A 20,629-nucleotide genomic window follows, 5' to 3' on the forward strand; every position below is an offset into this window, starting at 1 on the left:
CATCCTCGTCATATCACCCCCGCTAATCACGCAGCCGCACATATCAACCCCGTCCCATTAAAAACTCCAACCTTCAACTCCACTTATAGTAATCTAAAACAAAGTTCCCCGGTTCAAGGTCGCAATTTAAAGTTTTTCCAAAACTTCTTTTTCCGCTCAGTTTTTTATAAGTATATAAATCTTTTTGCAGGCAAACTTCCACAAAGTTTTTGGCCCAGATTGTCATCGATTTTTGTTTGAAGAGTTTGTTTTTTCATTGTTCTTCTTTACTTGTTTGACGGTTAATTCATAAAAACTTTCCCGACTGCAATCGATAACGATCGCACTGTCTCGGTTTGTAAACAAAACCACGTTTTGTCTCGGATTATCGTTGAGACTTGTCATAAGTTTTTGCTCTCATTTTGCATGTTTTGTGTTGGCAACACAAACGATGATAGAAATTTCCCGTCATGTGTTACTATTTCTGAAGTGACACAATCTTACACTATCTCTGCTAAATATAAACACGTTAGAGTAGACATACTAGAATTACCATATCCCGACTATAATTCAGGATTAGAGTAATAAAACGGTGTGTTATGAATTCCCGCAGTAAGTTACAATTTATTATGGCAGTATCTAAAACAATAAACCGCATGATCTGACGGTAGCGCCCTCTCGCGCTGCTGCGCTTCTCACTCGCTTCATAAATATAGCATTTTCGCGCCGCCTGTAAATATTTTTCCCATAAAGGCTATGCATGGAAGTCGCCCCGAGGGCTCTCATCACCTCGGCCCTGAATATTTTTGTATGTATTGCAAAGCCCCTCTGTCTCAACTTATGTAAATGATGCCCTAACACTTTCTCCGTTTTTCTCGCATTTGGAGCACAATCCAAAGCAATTTGATGTTGGATGCCGACATTATCCGCCAAGGGCTCACCTCGCACCTCGTGTGATCCAAATGGAGAGTGTGATTTACACTTTATGTGGAGGATCAAGACGAAATGTGCCGAATATTTTGTTAGTTCAGCAAAGTAATTACAACGAATTGGATGAATTTATTTTCGAGAAAAATCAAAGAAAAGGAACAATAACAAGGAATATTTTTGTACATTAATTGCTACTTCGGTAGACAAAGAAAGCATAATGAATAGCCGTCCCCGCTGTCCGTCTCGGCTGATTTATTTCATGACTTCGGATATGCAAATAACATTAACATTCAAAGATGTATCTTCTCCCCTTAAGAAATCGCGGCGACCGCAGAATGATGCCAATCCAGGGTGAATCTTAATATTTTATGTTGTGTTATTTCCCTTCTCTTTTCCTTCCTGATATTATTTATTTCCTCGCCGACAATGAGATTCCCACTTTGGCGCGTAATAAAAAAAGAATTATTGTTCATCTTTTATAGCGTGCCGTTTTGTTGGTTTTATTTCAGTGATTGAAGGAGCAGCGATTTTAAAACGATTACTGAGCATTATAGGACTGAAATCAAACCAACAAACTGTACTTATTTATCGTTGACTATACTACACAAGTAAAAAAGTGATCAAAAGTCGTAACCAAAAAATTTTGTCTTAACAAAAAGTTCTCTGAAGAGCTATTATATGCGCATAATAGGTATTTTTGGCAAAAAGTTTTGTTTAATTTTTTCAACGAATCTAGTCAAACTGCATAAAATATTTCTCACAAGCGCTGTAAAATAAAAAGCAAAATATCTATATTTCACGTATCTTTCGTGAGTGATTAACAAGTCCCCTGGTGGCTTGTGAGAGAGAAAAAATCATGGTCCGTGGCCCAGGGAGTGATCGGCCCGATGATTGATGGCCAGGCTAATTGGAAGATGGATGGCGCACGATGCTCTGTGAAATATCCATCAGGATATCATAGGGTACAAATGGGAAAGGTATGAATTTTGCACAGCAATTTGTGCACTTATCTCTATTTTTTTATTATTCTTATTGCTTGACCCACTGATACTCCTATGGCTAAATCTTCCACTCTCTTTCTATGGATGTAGTGTTAGCGCAATACACTATTGGACATTAAAATAAAACATATTTTATTTTATTTCTAATGGGCCTCATGTCTTTAAAGTAAAATTAATTCCCTTAATCCCTAAATGAAAGTAAATTGGTTTTATTAATGTTTGTTTTAAAAATAAAAGGCAAATTTTATCTAAGTGGCAAAAACGGTGACGCAAAAAACGTGTGGAAATTATAACCACATGGAATGGCGCCCTCCGCAACCAAAACGAAGTGCATATAGAAATGTTTACCTCGACAAGCAAACTTACCATGCTCCCATAAAAAAATCTTATAATTTATATTATGACTTCCTTAAATATCTGGGTCAATAGGGTATAGGTACCGCATGGTGCAACTAGTTACTGTTTGTTTCATCTGTCTAAAATGTGAGCCATAGCCGTATTTGGCATGAGATTTTGACCAGAAATTACTGTACTGAACTGCTACTGCGCCGAATGCACAGTTTTTTAGTTGATGGACAAGACCATCCTAATGAACATTGACTGAATGAAGAGAGCATGGTTTCCAGTGCATTTTAAAACACGTTGGTAATCTGAAAAACTGTCGACCATAATTAAGCGTGCGTTGCTTTTCACACTTATACGTTTAGGATTTACCCAGTCCAGCCATACACTAGCGTCGCCATCACATTTTTATCAAGCGAAAAATAAAAAAATAACCTGACACATTGCGACTAGATAATACTAAAAACTTTCTACCGTTTGTGCCATTTTCAAATATAAAAAAATTACTCAGTGTCAGGTAAATTAGAGACTACATAAAGAATTCAGAAGTAAATTCTATAAAATAATAACGTCAAGAATATATTTAATCGCCGTTGGAAAACCATTTCAAATTGTTCGTATTTTTCCGAAACACGCTATTTCGTTCTCAAGCGCAATTATTTTCGAGACACGTCAAATGACATAATAACCCAAATGAACAGTGAAACTAGCTGTTGTTACGTTCATTACCCGCTGCTGTGCTTGTGCACAATATATAATAAGTATAGAAGGGTAACCTACTCTAGAAGCAAATGTCTCGTAAAGAGAGAATTTCTAGGTCAAGATTTCAAAATAATAAAAGTGTTGAGAACAATAAAAGATGAGTTGTGTGGTATCATGAAACTATCTCTCTCTTATTTAACCGTTTTCCCGGCTCTTTCCTCAGGCGTTGAGCGTCGGAGCCAAGAGGCCGCATTCCATCTTTTTCGTCTCAAGTTCGCACGGTCGCCTGCATCCCTAGTTGTCATACCATTGGCACGCACATCCTTGACGACATCAAGCCAGCATTTCTTGGGTTTGTCAGGTTTGGTTCTGCAAAGGCCAAGCAGGAGCAGTGTGACCAGGCATTTGTTCCCTACATAAAATAATATGATAGATATTGCTATTACAAGCCACAAACTAAAACTCCCTTCGTGTTTAATACTGCGTTGTGGTCTAGCTAGAATGAGATTCTTAGAATCAGATTAGATAGGCTATTGATTACTTTATGTCTTCAGGATTTGCGATCGCTAATATATTTGTTTTTATCAGACTACTGTGGAACATTCAAATGTAATTGAAGCAAAGTTGTAGTTCTGTACACTCCTTGTTTTAAGACTCTGGCGTACCTCAGTTCCGTATCGATCGGGCCGCGACAGAAAACTTTCTAGACAGCTTTTATATGCACCGACTCTTTAGCTCGCAAGTATAGCGATGGTGAGCTTTCTACATTTTATGGTATTATGAATTTTAATACTGATGTAGAGGAGCTATTGTGATTCAATTAATTGCAATTGCTGAATGTTTGATTAGTTGGCTTGCAGAGAGTTGCATTTATGAATAATTTTACAAATTACTTGGCGTATATTATCAGTAAAAATCGAAAGATATTCAAATATGTACGTTCTTACTTATGAATAAGAATACATTTACTGATCTTAGTGTACTATAATTATTACGTTAGTATATCATTGTTCACACAAGCTTGGCTTTATTATTATCAAAGAGATCTTATTGCACTCGTGCACAAAAGATCTTATTGCATTCCATGGGTGACAAAATAATCATGTCCGTCCAGTAAGCCGTTCCCACGTCGAGAGCCATTCCTGGGTGCCTTTATGGATCATAATAATGCATTGTCATTCAAATTAAACACGTGTACAAAATTTCAGGTTAATCGGTTGAAGATATTGTCTGCTTGAAAATGAAGGTAAGGGTGGAATCTCACCCGAAAATACCCACCTGATACATTGCAAGTTGAATAAACGCTTGTAAAAATTTCATTTTGAAATCAGAAATTAGACTTGAGTCATAGATACAGAAATTATTAAATTTTTCACGTTTGTTTCCCACGAACAAGACGTCAAATATGACGTGCGATGACATGGCATGCATTCGACGTCAGATCGGGGTGACATGCTCGTCGGAATCACTATTCTGATTTCGAATTTATGATTTTTATTAAAGTGTGACTGTCACACAATTCCATTCACATATTTAAGTTTAAATAAATAACTTATCTTTATATCACTTGTAAATAACATTACAGAAATGTCTCTTTCATATCAAAATGAGCATTTTCATGTCATCACAGAATACGGACGTTACGTTCCGTGATCCCATGTGGGGCACGTCTAATCAGCTATGAAAATTAGGTTCCGCCCCGAGTCTTCTGCTTTGTGCCTCTAATGTGGAATTTAATTACTATTTCCAAATATTATTGCCTCCTTGATGTTTAACATGAGTGTAATCATGACGAACTTTGTACAGATAGGAAGTTGCGCTGATACGTATGTTTTATTATTTGATGGCACTGCCGTGTTGTTCGGGATTTAATTTACTTGAATAATTTAGACGTTTGTCGCATTAAGGCGCTATTAGCCGCACACAGAAAAATAGAAATTATAAATGTAATATAGCTAATAATCTTTTTTATTTAGTGTGGCGTAATATCTCAAGTATTTTTTTTATTTTACGCCAAGAACAAATATAGATTGATAAAAATGTGATGGTGGCGCTGATATGTTGCTACACAAACGCCTCAAGTCTTCGTCATGTCATTGTTAAATTATTTTATTCTCCTCACTAAACTGACTATTATAAAATTTCTAAAAATACGTATTTTGAAAAGATAATATTACTGTTTGATTATAGTAACATCTGTTCAATGGGCAGCGTAAACGATTCAAATTATTCAACTCATTAAACTGTGAAACATAAACCAATTGATGTACCCTATGTGATTTATATCAACTATTTTTAACTTGAACTCGTAAACTTCTTCATATATAACACCTAACAAAGAATATTGAGACAAAGGAAAACTTTATATGGAGGTTCAAATACAACCTACAGGCTTTTGTATTACCAACTCTGTTCTTATTTACCGCAACAAAAATAATCAAATCCTACACAATGTCAACACAATGGTCGCATTAGCACGCAAACATATTGTATTACATAGTATTCGTTCCTTCGTTATTTCTTCCACGTACTGCTTAATTTCATTAATTTTCTCCGAACACGCACCGTCTATACCCTCTATACGGGATACCAATAGGGATTTAGTCCCAATTATGTGTTAACAAAACTTGGTAATGGTAGGTACATTTTGTTCCTAGACGCGATTTCAACTCTATGAATATATATTCATTCGTATGTATATTATTCTTATGTAATTTTACTAATCTTCTACTTTTCGTGTAGATGCTCGCCATCGATATGTGAATTCGGTAGATTCTCTCGGACAAATTTGTGCCACGACTACAACAAGTAGTTTACTTACTATTATTTAGACAAAGACATAGGAGACGTTTATTTCTATTACCATAGGTATATACAAATAAATACATAATAACTTATTATTAGCTGAATTAATGTGCTAACACATTGAGCTCTATGTACGTTAGCACAGAAATACTTAGCGAATACAATATGAATACAACATTGTTATGACCATAATAAAAAAATTCCTGAATTTTATTCAGTGCATTATAGCAGATTATAATATAATCTAAATAAAACGAAGCAAGTTTTTGATTTATTGATATTATCTAAACTCTGATTTCGCAATTACGGCCACGTCGGTCGGACTCACGCACTAATTTACGGTCGCCCGTGTGTCGGCACCTTTACCCTCGCCTGCTGTTGACGCGCCGATTTATGGGCCCATGTGCACTCAGCTTATAAAGCGATTAATCCTATAAAAATAACCCTACGATGAAGTTCTATTATAAGAGTGAGTTGCACCGTCAAATATGACGTTGATTTTAACCAGCGCGCCGCTGACTTTGAAAAAATGGCGTACTTTACGTTTTTCTGCGCACGTTAGTGATGACGGAACAACCCACCCAAAGTCTTATAGAAACGTCATTAAAACCAACTTTAAATATTGGTGATAATGAGGTAACTTCAACATTTTCCGCAAAAGCACCATATTTTCATAAATAAACTTCAAACGGAAACTCTTGATTATATTTGTTCACCTCAATAGCCAGCCGGTTCTTTTCACTAGAACTAAACTGTGTTCAGTGCGCTTCTGTTTTCATTCCGCAATTAAACTGCTGTTAAACTTCTTGCTTGGTGTTTGCCGAGCACCTGGGCGGCCGCGAAGTTTGTCTTGTTTGCCTGCTAATTATCTCGCTGCAGACTCAGCCCAGCGCTGACCCGCGCCGCTGCGCTGGTCAAACGGGGCTAACAGCCTTTCATTTCAACGTTCCATTCAAATAAACCTTACCGACTCGGCCCGTAACCATAGTGACCGCCTCCGGTCTATTATTTCATTGTATCAACATTAATATCGACACGTGTAGGCTCGATTAAACGAGGGGCGCCCGAAGCCAGATTTGTCAAGTCTCTCAAATTAGGAACACTCCACGCACTTCACGGTCGTTTAAAATCAAAAGCGCACAAGAGTTAATACTGGATTAAACTGGACCTTTTTCTATACGAGCGTATTTATGTGCGCGTCTCGTCTTTTGTCACGTATTCTTAATTAAGGGCCGACCCCTCTTGTCGCATTTTCATATCGACCGCGAGAGCTTCCATGCATGCCGTCAATCGATTCAATTTTTTTGTCAACACTCAGAATGAACATCAAAAATGGATCTGCTAAGCGCCCCTCTGTTTGCGAATCGGAAGTGGAGCCTAATAAACCGCCGCTTAACCTCTTGCGACAAAGCCGATACAAAGTGAGTGACATCCCGCTAGAAGAGATCTCGCGAAAAAATCCGCCGGCGACGTGTCAAAGACACCGCGACGACGGAGGGGCCCTTTGTTGCCTGTCGAAATATTTTTTAAGGCTTAACTCCTTAGTGAATTGAGAGATTAAGTCGTTTTGAAGAGGCAACTGGTCCCCAGGGTCGCCGGTGATCGCGCCTTCAGATCTCATTTCCTCAGATCTGTTTGATTGTTATTTTTGTTTCTTCTCAGTCCGCGCCGGGATTTCGAGTGACAGTCGACGATTTGCACTCAAGCACGATAAGTGTTTTCCGACGTTTTTTTATAAGCAGCTTTGTTAGTGTTTGTTCGACGTTTTGGACGACTCGATGGACACCAATTACTGAAAGATCTCTCGTAACGAAAATGTTTTAGGGAAAATTCGTTTAGCCTTGAGCAATTTTCACATGTTAATATTTCTCTAACAAAATATCGTTAGTGACTCTTAACCAATATGGCAAAATGCCTTGCTTAGCAACTAATAAATGTACGCCAACAGTAAATGGCTAAATATGCTGAGTACAGGAGAAACCACTCATCTTTGTAGGGACTGTCAGTTTCGACAGGCTAATACGATTTCGCAACTCGGAAATTAACCCCTTGCGTACGCCATGCAAGCTTGCATAGTCATTTTTCAAACGGCTTTGAGGCAAAAACCTCATTTAGTAACTTTCAGTTCTATTTTATATCTAGCTAGTCTCCCGTCTCTATTTCAGATAAAATACCAATTCATTCTATATTTAAATACATAGATGGCACTCATTTTAACTATAACTTGGCAGTTTTAAGGTTCTTAGCTGGTTTTCAACATCATTAAAGATGATTTTATAAAATTTGGCTAAAGATGAGATTTGAAGTATATAGTATGTAGCTAGCCAAACTTTGTATCGTATTTGGAATTTATTATGCTGGTTTAAGCGTTGAAAATTTGTCTAATCTATTATTTTTATAGACAAATTCACTAAAAATGATTCAAATGAATTCTGACTGTAATTCTACGGACACATTCGGGTGCCGGCCAGCACAAAGCCACAAGAAAATATGCAAATCACTCTAAGGCAGTAGGTAAGCGCTCGTAAGCCGTGTAATTATTCTCATCGGATTTGCAAATACACGCCCGGAGCATTCTGGAACGGAACGCGCATAAAACTGACCCTTAGCGCGCATTTAAATCAAAACACATGTGCTGAGAGGTTCGGCTGATTTTCGGATGAGGGCTTCCCCTTTTTGCGGGTCCCTGCGTCGATTCCTTGGCGATGATCGATACCCTCCCCGCCGGCCGCGACCCTCCCTCGCTCTTAATTAGGACGGATTCTGCGTTGGACACACACATGCGCGGGTATAATGTTAATCAACTTTCATTATGCACTAAGGAATTATATGGGTACGCCTGAGGAGTGATTACGCGAGTTAAGGCGCGTCCCCGACCAAGAAATCATACTTTATTATGATCATTCGGCTTTACAGCGCCACCTCGCGGGGCCGCCGCATTAGGATTTAGTGCACGTATATCACTCGAGCAGTTACATTGTCTGTGGTGAGCGCGGGTAATTAGCTTTTGTACTAGTTTCCTGTAGTTGAAAACAACTCCGATATTTTTTAGCAACATTTTTACCTAAATATAGTAGTTGTGGCTTAATCAACTAAGAGCTAGAGTACCATCTGAAAGGTGCAGGTTTAAATCCGTAGATAAATCTGAGTATATTACAGATATTTCCGTCAATCAACATTGAATTATAACATTTTTACATGCGAGCTGAGATGATACATTTAAATTATCCGAATTATCTTGAAAAAACTTTAAAAGATATAATTATCGAAGGAGAAAATACGATGTTACACTGTACAATTAAAACCCGAAGCGAAAATTTGTAAAACCTTATAAAACATTGTAAGTCTGCAGGCAGGGAAGGATATGGCATAAAAATCTATTGCGATTTAGAAGCTCCCAACCTGACTCCTCTCTAGGCACATTGAAGAAAAGGAGAATAATGAAAATAATAATAAAATAATAAGTAGACGTTGCCTTCTCATAACTAAAAATGCTAAATAAAACAATTGCCTAACAAATTTGTCGCGAGAGGTCATCGTAATATTCACAAAGACGGCAAGTTTTGCCCATCTCTGCTCATAACGCGTGAGATTGCCCCGTGTTTAGTCGACCGTAGTAACATTTGCGCTTATTTAGATATTTAGATATTAATTTCTATAGCAATAAAGTACTTGTGGGTGGGGTCAGCTTCATTTGCGATCGCTACATAGTCGTAACTAATTTTAGACTACGTAGACGTATTGCCTGATAATTGTTAATTATACCTTCTTATATATATTTATATTCAAATTAAATACATACATTTTTAGATGACACAAGTTTTCTTATCTAACTTTGTTTTGCTACAGACCGTATTCGAGGACAAAATGGAAAATTCGTAGCGTCAAAATTAATTGAATTTAATACGAATATTTTAACGTACAAAAGAGTTTTCTAAACCTTTAACATGTTATGAATATTTTCTTTTTACTGTTATAATTTTAATTTATAACAATGATGGAAATTATAAGTTATACTAATTTAAACTAACATAAACTAATTTATTTTATTATATTGTGTATAAAAGACATAGCTGACATAACTAAATGTGCACACACAATGATTTGTGTGTGCAATAATATAACATATACAAATATCAACATAGGCGACCCCTACGTCCCTTAATCTTAACGCATAGTACCTTGTAGTAGATCCAATGCCATTGAGAAATGCCCTTTAAGCTCGGTTATGAGGATAAACCTCAATAAATCTTTCACTTAGAACCCTTTAATTAAAGCCGTAATAAAATCTAATTGATCAAAGCGTATAGTTTGCAGACTCATGCAATATGGCTTTCATAAAGATGCCTGACCTCAAGTTTAGGGAGTTTCTCTCATCTTTGCGTATGTGGCTTCATTAGGGACTATGACGCCGATAAAATAAGATATATTTTTTTTTAATTAGGCTCTGAGTTAACCGCCAATTTGACGTCAACAATCTTTGGGAACGATATTATTGCCAAGGCTATGTGTTCCATAGTCGCCTCGTATGATACCCAGGACAGGATACCAAGTGGCCCTAATCTAGGGCGGAACCACAAGCCGTGCTGTACGTGCAGCCAACGGCCCGGATATATGACATTGATGGCACGTTTCAAATAAATACTAACGATGCACCAGTCAACTTTGACGTTAACTTTACCCTACACGCCGCCGTCGTTTCAACAAAATAGCGTACTTTCCGTTATTCTGCGCAGGTTATTATAGTTAACGTCAAAGCAGACTTATGAAACCCACTCTAAGATTTAAAAAAATAAGAACGGACAATAATATATATCAGTTTTTAAAACAAAAGCAGTAGGTATTTTCAATCAAGATCAACCTATATGTCAGAATAACACATACCTAGTAGGCGTGTACTTTTCGTATACATTTACTGTGATAACATGAACCAACTAAAACTTATTTCATTTAGCGGAGCCTTTGTTGCAAACTAATTAACCCCTACTTACCCCCATTCTAGGAAATCAATCAAACGATACGTCGAAACTCATATCCCGCGCTTTTGATAAATTAATTTTCTTATAACATTTTCTTCACGGGCAATTTATTTATTGTGTTAAGTCTATACGACATGTAGCCAGTGTCACTTGACCTCTGTTTTCTTACAATAGTTTATTGTTATACCGTGATTATTATTATTTATCTATATTATCTATATATTTACATATCTTCCTTTAATATGTTTTTTTTTATATTTATGATGATATATTGAAGAGATAGTAAGGAATTTACGAGTAATACGGCAAATATTTATTATTTTTTTTTACAAACAAATATTTTTATATCTCAACATATTTTTAAGAATATAAGTACTGTATTTATTGTAGAATTTAACTAAACAAAATTGTGTGATGTTTTAGTCTGTAAAAGTAAAATTTATGTAAAAACTCTTTATAATAACTCTTTTATAATTAGTAAGTTAAAGTTATATTTAAAATCAAATCACTTTGTGCGAAACTCATCAGCTAAATATTCAACGCAATACATTATAATCTTTAAACGATCCTTGGGAATGCTATTGTTACCTGTCAGCTACAAAGGTTACATATTTGTGACTACGTACTTAAATAGGTATAACGAATACAAACAGATACAAAGGAACGCTCTGACCACGTGGCTTGACATCTTTTTTCCGACCGATCGGACGACAATAACTCTTTTTCCTGTTGCACATCGGTTCGATTATTTAAAGGGCTTATTGAAACTATCAATATCTTGACCACATGGTCCCACCAATTAGAATTCGCAAAATTTAACACAACACGTAAAAAACGAAAACTACGCAACATTTTTGTTACAAAATCGTTGCGGGGTCAGGACACGCTGGGCACTTGTTTCACACGTGTGTATTCACGCTTCCCGGGCTAATTTAATAGATGAGGTGTTGCCATTAATTACAAAGAACGTCGGGCCCACTCGCGGTTAATTAATGAGATTATTAACTCTTCCGTCACTGTTTCTTTCTTGAGAGTATGGGGCTAATGGGAAAGTCTCTGACAATATTAGTTAACTAGCTAATTTTCCTTGAAAAAGGGAAGACATAGAATAAAAATATAATTTCTCTCATCTATGCATGTTTTGAGTTACTACTATTTTCTAGATTAAAAACTTGTATAGATTGTATTTTGTCAGGTAATTACGTGTCCACGTGTTACAAGGACATTTTTATAATTGTCTTTTATCGTGATTTTTATCCTATTATAATAAGTACATAAATATATAAATAAAGAACTTTCCTGGTGAATTATATTTGACCCTCTACTTTATCGTAGATGCGGACAGCTACGACAAAGCGTAGCTTGCTACGGGTTGTAGCGGAAGCTCTACGAAAACGTCCTGCGCTTCGTCACGAATATTTTTTTTATTTCATTTCATTTTTATATATATTTATGTCTACACAATGACCCTAAATATTGGCTGAATATTTAAATAGCTGTTCTATTTTGGCTGAATATTTACCTACAATATTGGTTTATTGGCTAATTCCAAATAGAAAAAACACATCGTGAAAGAAACGTAATTAAAAAGTATGTTATCCTAGTAATTTATTTATTTAAAAAGTAATATAGTAGGTAAAGCTATTATCATTTACATGAACCCTGTATAATTTTACATTAAAAACTTTTTGTCTTAGCATTTTTCTACCATATTTATTTTGATTTATAACATTTTCCCAAAAATATTAATCAAAATAAAAAAAACACCTGTCCGAGCCAAGGACGTATGTGATTGATCGTTAATGAAGTGGGGATAGTTATTAATGGCCCGCGACTCCGCCTGCGTTTTTATTCACCCACTAACACCTATTAGTCGGTGTCCGGAACAAACGATACATCATCCTGTGGAGGATCAATCAATTACTTATTAGGTGTAACCCTTCGGTTTACTGGAGATATTTTTGGGGATACACTTATTTCTGGTTTTTGTTTTATTGCAAATATATTACTTGTTCACTGGATACGAATATATTTTTTAAATCTTTCTTTTTTTTTTCATCCAACGCAAATTTGTGGATAGATTACAAATAAATGAGTAATATTACACTACAATTACTCTGCGAAATAATATTCTATATATTATTTGGAACAATTGAGAACATATGTGTTGTCAAAGATTAATTATTTTCCAAATCCTGATTGAATTAAAACAATGTCACCCGAAAATACTCGCTCACAGATTGGTCCCGTTCCAAAATCGCTCTCGAATCATAAAAGGGTTTTGTTTTATTTCAATTAAGTCGCAATCACAAAGAGTCCTGCCGCAGTCACTCCATCGTCGACGATTTAAGCAGATGTCGTGTTAAGGAGCTCTCTCCAAATATTCCTTCAGAATTTAAATTGCAAATTCGTGCGGCGGCAGGTGCAGCCTCGCGATTGAACACTCGCCTCTCTTTCTAACCCCGTACTAAGCAATCACCCGTCCCGCTCCCCCACCTAGCCAAAATCAACGAATAATGAACGTCAACAAATAAAACTCGAGCGTTACTAATTACTCGGTCCGCTCAGACGAAGAGAGGTAATTTTTGCACTCTATTCCGAAGAGGAAATCTCGAACCTAATGGCGTTAATTTAAAAAGAGGCCGATGACTGTGATTTTTCTCTCGCGTTTTAACTTTCTAGTGATTTATTGGCGGTACAAAAACCACTCTCGAAGCTAACCGCCCATCTTCGGTCGCTTTTCGGATGAGGCGGAATAGAAAATGTCAGTCACACACTAAATACCACCCGAAACTAAACAGAGGGAGCGATTCATTATGAATGGGCCGAGTGGTCGCAGGTACTGGCCTAAATTAAAGTTTGGCTCATCGCCGTGGTACAATGTAGCGACTGCTTCACAGGCCGATCACGGACCGCGCGGCTTAATGAATGAAGAAATTCCTTGGAGCGGTGAGCCCCTCACACGTGCCTGCCCGTGCCCTCCCGCATACATTGTAAACTTCCTCCTGAAGTGTAGTCACCGGATTTAACGAGATACCGCTCGCCAATATAAAGGAGAAGCGAAATAATGCCCTTATAACCAAATTCTATTTCTTAATCCGCGAGTTGTGAACACAAATCGAATTCGTCTAATCTTTGGCTGTCCCTGCCGCGGGCTCTCCTTCGCTACCGAGTAATTAGCTTTCGAATTTTAAAGAGCGGCTCCACGCTCGGTGCCTCCCATCAATCCGGTCCCCTTCCCGCACTGAATCGATAATAATTAATTATTTTTGACATAATCACGACCAAAATCCATTCTCTTTTTGCTAATTCACGTCCCTATAATAAAACGGGGCAACGCTTTTAAGGCTCGCTCGGCTGAAATTGATAAAAAATAAATAAGACTCTGCACAACTTTCGCCAAGTCAAACAAAATCGGGCGTTAGCTCGCGCCGTGATTAATAACCTTTTTGAGACTTATCTCGCTCGGTTCGACGGGAATATGACCATAAAATAGGTCGGGAATCGGTCTGGAATACAAACCATACACATTATTGTGCGATAGACATTATAATGCCATTGCGTTATCAAAGCGATGTACAGAGACCCAAATTCGTGTGACGAGGGATCTTTGTCAGGTGCACACAATCGGCGGGACAGTGTGTCAATATTGGACACGTCACATAATAGACAGTGAGACTCGGATGTGGGCGCCCGACGGATGCTGCGCTGCTAATAGATGTCTGAGGACCTTCGACTCGATACACCAACTTTGACATGTGTGCCGATCAAGAGAGCACTCGGCAACAATTGCCTTGTTTACCTGGAAACAACACGCTAACCCAATGTCCGGAACATTGGGTTAGCGTGCAGTTATAGCAAATAATAACCTGGCGAAATAGTGAATCAGACAGGATTTAAAGTTTATAGCTACGGCTTTAGAACAACTAATTTTATTTACCTTGTGTTTATTTTCTTTTGGGAAAACTATAACCTTTCTTTTTATTGCCTCTGGGGGCCCCTAAAATTCAGAGCCATGCAATTTCCAATTAACGTTGTATAAATGAAGTATTGCAGTTTACAACGGGGGTAAGGTAATAAGAACGAGAGCGCGTCGCGGGCCTCGAATACCGGTACAAGTTACCGGTACTTAAAAAATACATAGTGAAAACATTAGCTGGGCCCGAGGCAGGGTTGTGATTAAACCCAGCGAGGCATGCATAACGAGCGGGTATGTTTGAGCTCGCGAATACTTTCCAACTTCGGACAGGGGGGCACTCCGAAATTTAGGTCTGATCAGTTCCAAACCCCATGTGGGGTATTTTTCAGGTCTGACGTTCATTCATAATGCTATCATATAAATAATCATATGTAATAACGGTGAGTTAAGAATGTGCTACTCATACAGTATATGAACATGTTAAGTTAGTAAATACTTCATAGCTCATGCTCTTAATGACCTGAATAAAAGATATATATTTATAAAGTTAGATGCACTGATATCAATGCAGACGAAACTTAGTAAGCGTACCAACTTTAAAATCCTGCAGGGAGATTCTTAACATAACTTTGTTACCCAAGTCGTATATACTTACTCTGTGCCTCGGACAGCGGTTGAAGCGGGGATCCTTGCTCCACCTGTGCTTGTTTACTACCAAGAACTCCACTTGATCCACTGTTAGTTTAGGAGCCACTGACCCACTTGCGATGCATTAATAACGTTCGATAACAACAATCTACGATATGAAAACCAATTTGGTTGACGATATAGTACCGAAATTATGTTTACCATGCAAATTGATGTCTATATTTAAAATTTCGATTGAATCAAGAATGTATACCAAGGTGAACGGGATTTTCATTTTGTTGTGGAAAATAAATTAATCAAAGCGAAAATAATCTTAGGTCATATGTATTGTATGTGTATTTAAATTTACCAAATCTATAGAGATATTCAATACCTTAAGGCACATATCATAAGATGTTTTTTTTTATAGTCTGTAATTACGTGTCCCACTGCTGGGCAAAATGCTCTATCTGTTTGTTGACAACCTAAAACATATTTAGATCATCCGTCAGAAGAAAATTATTTTCAAATATATATTTTTTAAATTAATAAAATGTAAGCGACATTTGCACAATTAGCATGGAATGCAAATTTTAATTCCTCTTTGGAATTAAATAATATTTTGAGGGTATTAGAATCATGATTGGCCGGACACATGCTAATGCAAGAAGTTTTTAATTAAAACCGTCCGTCGTTAAGAGGCTGCGTAATGGCTGATCCTCAGGAGGGATCCGATATTGGGTGTGTACCGGCAAAGCCCAAATACAAACATATTTAGGTACGGTGGCCATGTTGACTTACGAAGAAATAGATCACATATTTCCCATTAGCATGAGAATTAACGAAAAATATTTGAGAAACAATAATTTGAGTTCAACTCGGTAAGTTTGATACACAATACTGGATAATCCATGGTAAAATCCAGGAATGAAAATGAACCAACGAAATGAATAAGTTTTATAAACTGTCACTTTTTGATTTTATATTGTAGTAGTATTACATAAGGTTCGCTATGCTAAATCAGTAATCAGATTTATTTCATGAAGTTTTACAAAAGACATGCTTCGTCAAAACGTTTACAGAAAAGTATCGGCCACAAGCTTCGTCAAAATATATGACAATTCCATAGATAAAAGAAATATATATGACAATTCCAAATTAGAATGATAAATAAAATCGTTTTGTCGTCATAAATAAATGACAATCAGTCATTTATTTATGATCACCTAGGGCCTCTTCATCCATGATATAGATACAATAAATTAGACAAGAAAATTACTGGTATTCGGGTCAAATATCCTTGTCATTTTGTACCGTTTGACATGAAAAATATATTGAAGATCGGCGTTTCTAATATCGATTAACTGATCTATTTAGAGTTTTGGTCAATGAGTGTGTGCGGTAGTGTGCACTGTGGCTAATCACTGCCCGCCGAGACTTGTATATTCTGCGCCTTATGTACCCCTTTCTTGTTATTATTAATATTAAAGCGGTGGAAAAATAAATATTTGCGTGTCGGACTTGGATGTAATAATTATTAATGAGGACTACAGTTTAATACAGGGACACAGAAATCAAAAATAGATCAAAAAATTCAGAGGCAACATAAAAATGTTATGATAAGTTATGTTTTATTACCAAGTTAGAATGGCCAGCAGTTGTGTCTGCTCGATCGAACAAAGTTCACAAAATTCACAAAAATACTGAAGGCTAATGTTATTTTTTCTTCTTTCAGATGCGCGCGACTGCGGAGAGGATTCCAACAAGGTAAATAGGGACATTACCGGTTCAATCCAGTTAAAACTGGTAAACAACTAGCACTGGCGTCCCCACAAGCGCAATCCAAACTTGGCCGACAAGTTTATGGCTTCTGTGACCGCCAAAACTCGCGTGGAAAAGTGCAAGCTTGTTTACTCGTACATCAGGAAGCAGTTAGAATCGAATGGAGGTCGAATTGTCGATGAATAGTCGGTGAATTTAAGTATTTATTTTACAGTGAAAAAATAAGCAGGCCTAAGAACGTGTTATAGCGTAATGATGGCGTACTTAAATGTTACAGGGAGATTATTATTTTATTATTGGCTTCAATCGCGTAACTTGGCCTGTGTTAAATTTTTGAGCATAATCTACTCTAGCGATAGTTTTCAAAATAATCATAATAGATTAATCGAGTCCATGCACACACCGTAACAATTTTATCCATTATTCCCAACCTCGACTTACTTATATGGGTTAGAAACTAAAAGAACCTTGCTACATAATCATCTAATAAACAATTTATCTAGTTATTTACACATGTGAGTTCCACATGGTTTACAGTTCCAAGATCAAAGGTCGGCATTTCTTTCCGATAAGCCTCCCCCGCTGCCAATAAAGTGATTAAGTCACAAATCGTGTGCGCATGGCGCCCGCGTCATGTGATATACGAACTGGGGCCCAGGTTATTTATATTTTCTTGTTTCAACTTTTTATTTGCCTCACTTATTGCTTTCCACGTCGCCTGTTTTGAAATCTGTTATTGAATTATTGAAATCGATAATTTTTAATTTTGGAAATGTATGAAGCCGCACGTATCATTTCAGATCTCAGGTCGAATCACAGCATTTTGCAATCTTAATTTATTCTTTACCAACCCTATTCCAGGCAAGCAAAAAGTTATAACACATTAAATAAGTAAATATATCGACTATTTAGTTTTCTGAATTTCTCCAGAAATTCTTCAACATATATTTTATTTACCAGCTGTTCCAATGTATTATGTCTTATTACAGAATATAGATTTAAAAAATTGTTTCTATTCTGTATTTTTTATATTATTTTCAAATTAAATACTTGTATATTATAACGTTGCAACAATTTTCTGATTCAAATAGTGACTTCACCGTTGTTCAAGAAAGTATTTGTCTAAAAAATATCAAATAAATCGTCCAATCGAGGAAATATCGAAAAGCTAAGGACCCACTGTTGAGTTACAAATTAAAAAAATGTTAGAAGATTAACGCTCTAGTGCCAAGTTTATACGTTATTGGGTGGATCATATCTTCGTGTCTTAACTCTCGAAAATCATCTAGTAATTACCATGTTATTATTGTTTTACAAGGTGACTACGACGAAATGAGAGGAGGACGATGGAGCAACGACGTAAAAACTTCCAGAGCAGTGAGGGACTTCTTTTGCGCAGCAATAAGACCTTTGAGATTATCTGTATTATTTACTCTTAACTAGTCTAGGTTGAAAATTGCGTAAAATAATTACTGTAGTCTATAAGGAAACAGATTTTCGTAAATATTTATTTTTACATAGCGAAAAATCACGATATTTTTCGATATTACAATTCTGCACTTACTGTATTCTGTATTCGGGTCCTTCCCCGTTAGTCCATTACAAATAAATCGTCCTACGGTTCTTCGTGATATAAATTTCATACGTGCTGAGAAACGACATACGGTATTATTTATTACTACTTTTTTGGGGAAACAAAGACATTGTGATGTAATTGAGCTACGTTTTATTGGGGCATGGCGGTGCCGATACCAAATCACCATGGCATTTTATTTTCCATAAAATTATGAAGAAAATATACGAGAAATTATTTTTGAGGTTTAAAAAGAAAAGAAAAGCTTTACTCAGAGTGTTTTATAACTCCTCTATTTTTATTTTTAAAAGTTTTGAGTTGTTTGTGGAATAAATTGTTTGATAAAAGCTAATGATTTAGTAAATATATTCGTTTATTCACTTTTATTCGGAATATCATTCATTATTATATGAAGAAGAGGCAATCCAACCCAATGTGGAATCAAACTTGGTGAGATGATGTGATAAAATGGGTTGATATCTAACAATTCGCATATTAAAAGCTTCTAAATGAGGTAAACAAACATGCACAAATCTTAGCACTAATCCCAACATAGTCTAAAATATATATCAATAAAGTTTAACCATTAAATTGCGGGCTGTCAACAAATCAGCGTAACCCTCACGCGCATTACTACTGGCGCCATTAGCCCTACAAATGACACCGAAATGAAATCTATTTATTTCCGTGGAGCGGAGTCAATCGACGCCAGATATTGTCCAATTTCACGCGATCCAGACATTACCGTGTGGAAGACGATACATTTCCACGTTTGTAATACAAACTGGTGTTTTACTTTCTGTCCTTAAAATGCATTTACGAATTTGATAAAATGTGGCTTAATTTTGTAGTCATGACAATTTATTATTTATTCGTAATTGTAGCGACATTGTTCTGTCTATTTTTATCAGTTCTACACGCATGGATAAAAAATATCCGACATAATAAATACATGCAACTCTAAAAGAAATAAACTATAGCAACGATGAAACTCAACACCCAAAAGCAATTCCAATGTATCCAATACTTTATGGACTCCCTGTCTATGCATTGTAGCAGAAAATTCAATTATTTGCATTTTCTGGATATATCAACTGTCAAGTGAGTTTAAAAGAATTTAAAGTAGTTATTTATAGGGCCTTAAATGAAAGTTGGCTTTAACAAAAACTGTACTAAAACATGTAAGATATGATAAAAAAGTCAATAAAAAACTAAATTTATTTTCCAAGTTAATTTTAAGCTTGAGAATATTCCGTTTTTATTTTGAATTCATAGAAACTATTTAACTCAAATATATGACTTTTAATTTTTTCTTGAATATCGTAAATAAATACAAAGGCAATTTGGTGACTACTTTTTCGATTGCACGGTTTTATACTCACATTTCTTTGCCAAGAATCAGGACTGCTAATCAAATTTATAATTAGCGTATCAAATATTAATTAGTATGTTTATCTACCTTACAATGGAGAAAGTCAAAATTATGCTAATGAGATAACTTTCCCGACTATTAACCCTTACATAAAGTGTAGTCAGTATTGGTTTAATCAATGTCGTTACGGTGCGTAGATGTCGCGATAGGTGAGTGCCGCGGCGCAGGGTTAATTTGTTACCCGATGTTTATCGGGCGAATCGACCCGCGGTACATGATTGCTTGATACCAAACAAAGTGGTTGCGTTTTGTCAATGTCGATCAACGTTTTGACTTTAATAACTCCTTTTTGTTAGCCGAATTTTAAAATTTATAAAGTAATTTTTTTCGTGCTTGGTTTCGGTGGCGTTGCAGCGGTAAATGAAACTGAGAACACGGGAGGATCAGAGAGATTATTCAATAAATCAAAAATAGTAAATTTTGAACCATTTTTTCTTTAATTTGCAAATTTTACAAAGTTTGAACTATTTGTAACTATTGAGACAAATAAATCGAAGGGAAAACGCTATGGTAAATTCTAAATCTAAAAATTTTCTTACTCACTCAAACATTATCGAC

General features: G+C 36.2%; 1 protein-coding gene across 7 annotated transcripts in view; it reads left to right on the top strand.

Annotated features, from left to right (window-relative positions):
- LOC128683548 (uncharacterized protein) overlaps positions 1–20,629 on the top strand; it is a 227,020-nt gene that overhangs the window by 155,693 nt on the left and 50,698 nt on the right. For all 7 annotated transcript variants that reach the window (XM_053769275.2, XM_053769274.1, XM_053769277.1 and 4 more), the window contains exon 4: positions 17,020–17,051. In XM_053769275.2, the coding sequence (XP_053625250.1) occupies positions 17,020–17,051 (32 nt within the window). The remainder of the gene's footprint in view (positions 1–17,019; positions 17,052–20,629) is intronic.

Source organism: Plodia interpunctella, chromosome 3, assembly GCF_027563975.2.
Source record: "Plodia interpunctella isolate USDA-ARS_2022_Savannah chromosome 3, ilPloInte3.2, whole genome shotgun sequence".
In the NCBI taxonomy this organism is placed as follows: Eukaryota; Metazoa; Arthropoda; class Insecta; order Lepidoptera; family Pyralidae; genus Plodia; species Plodia interpunctella.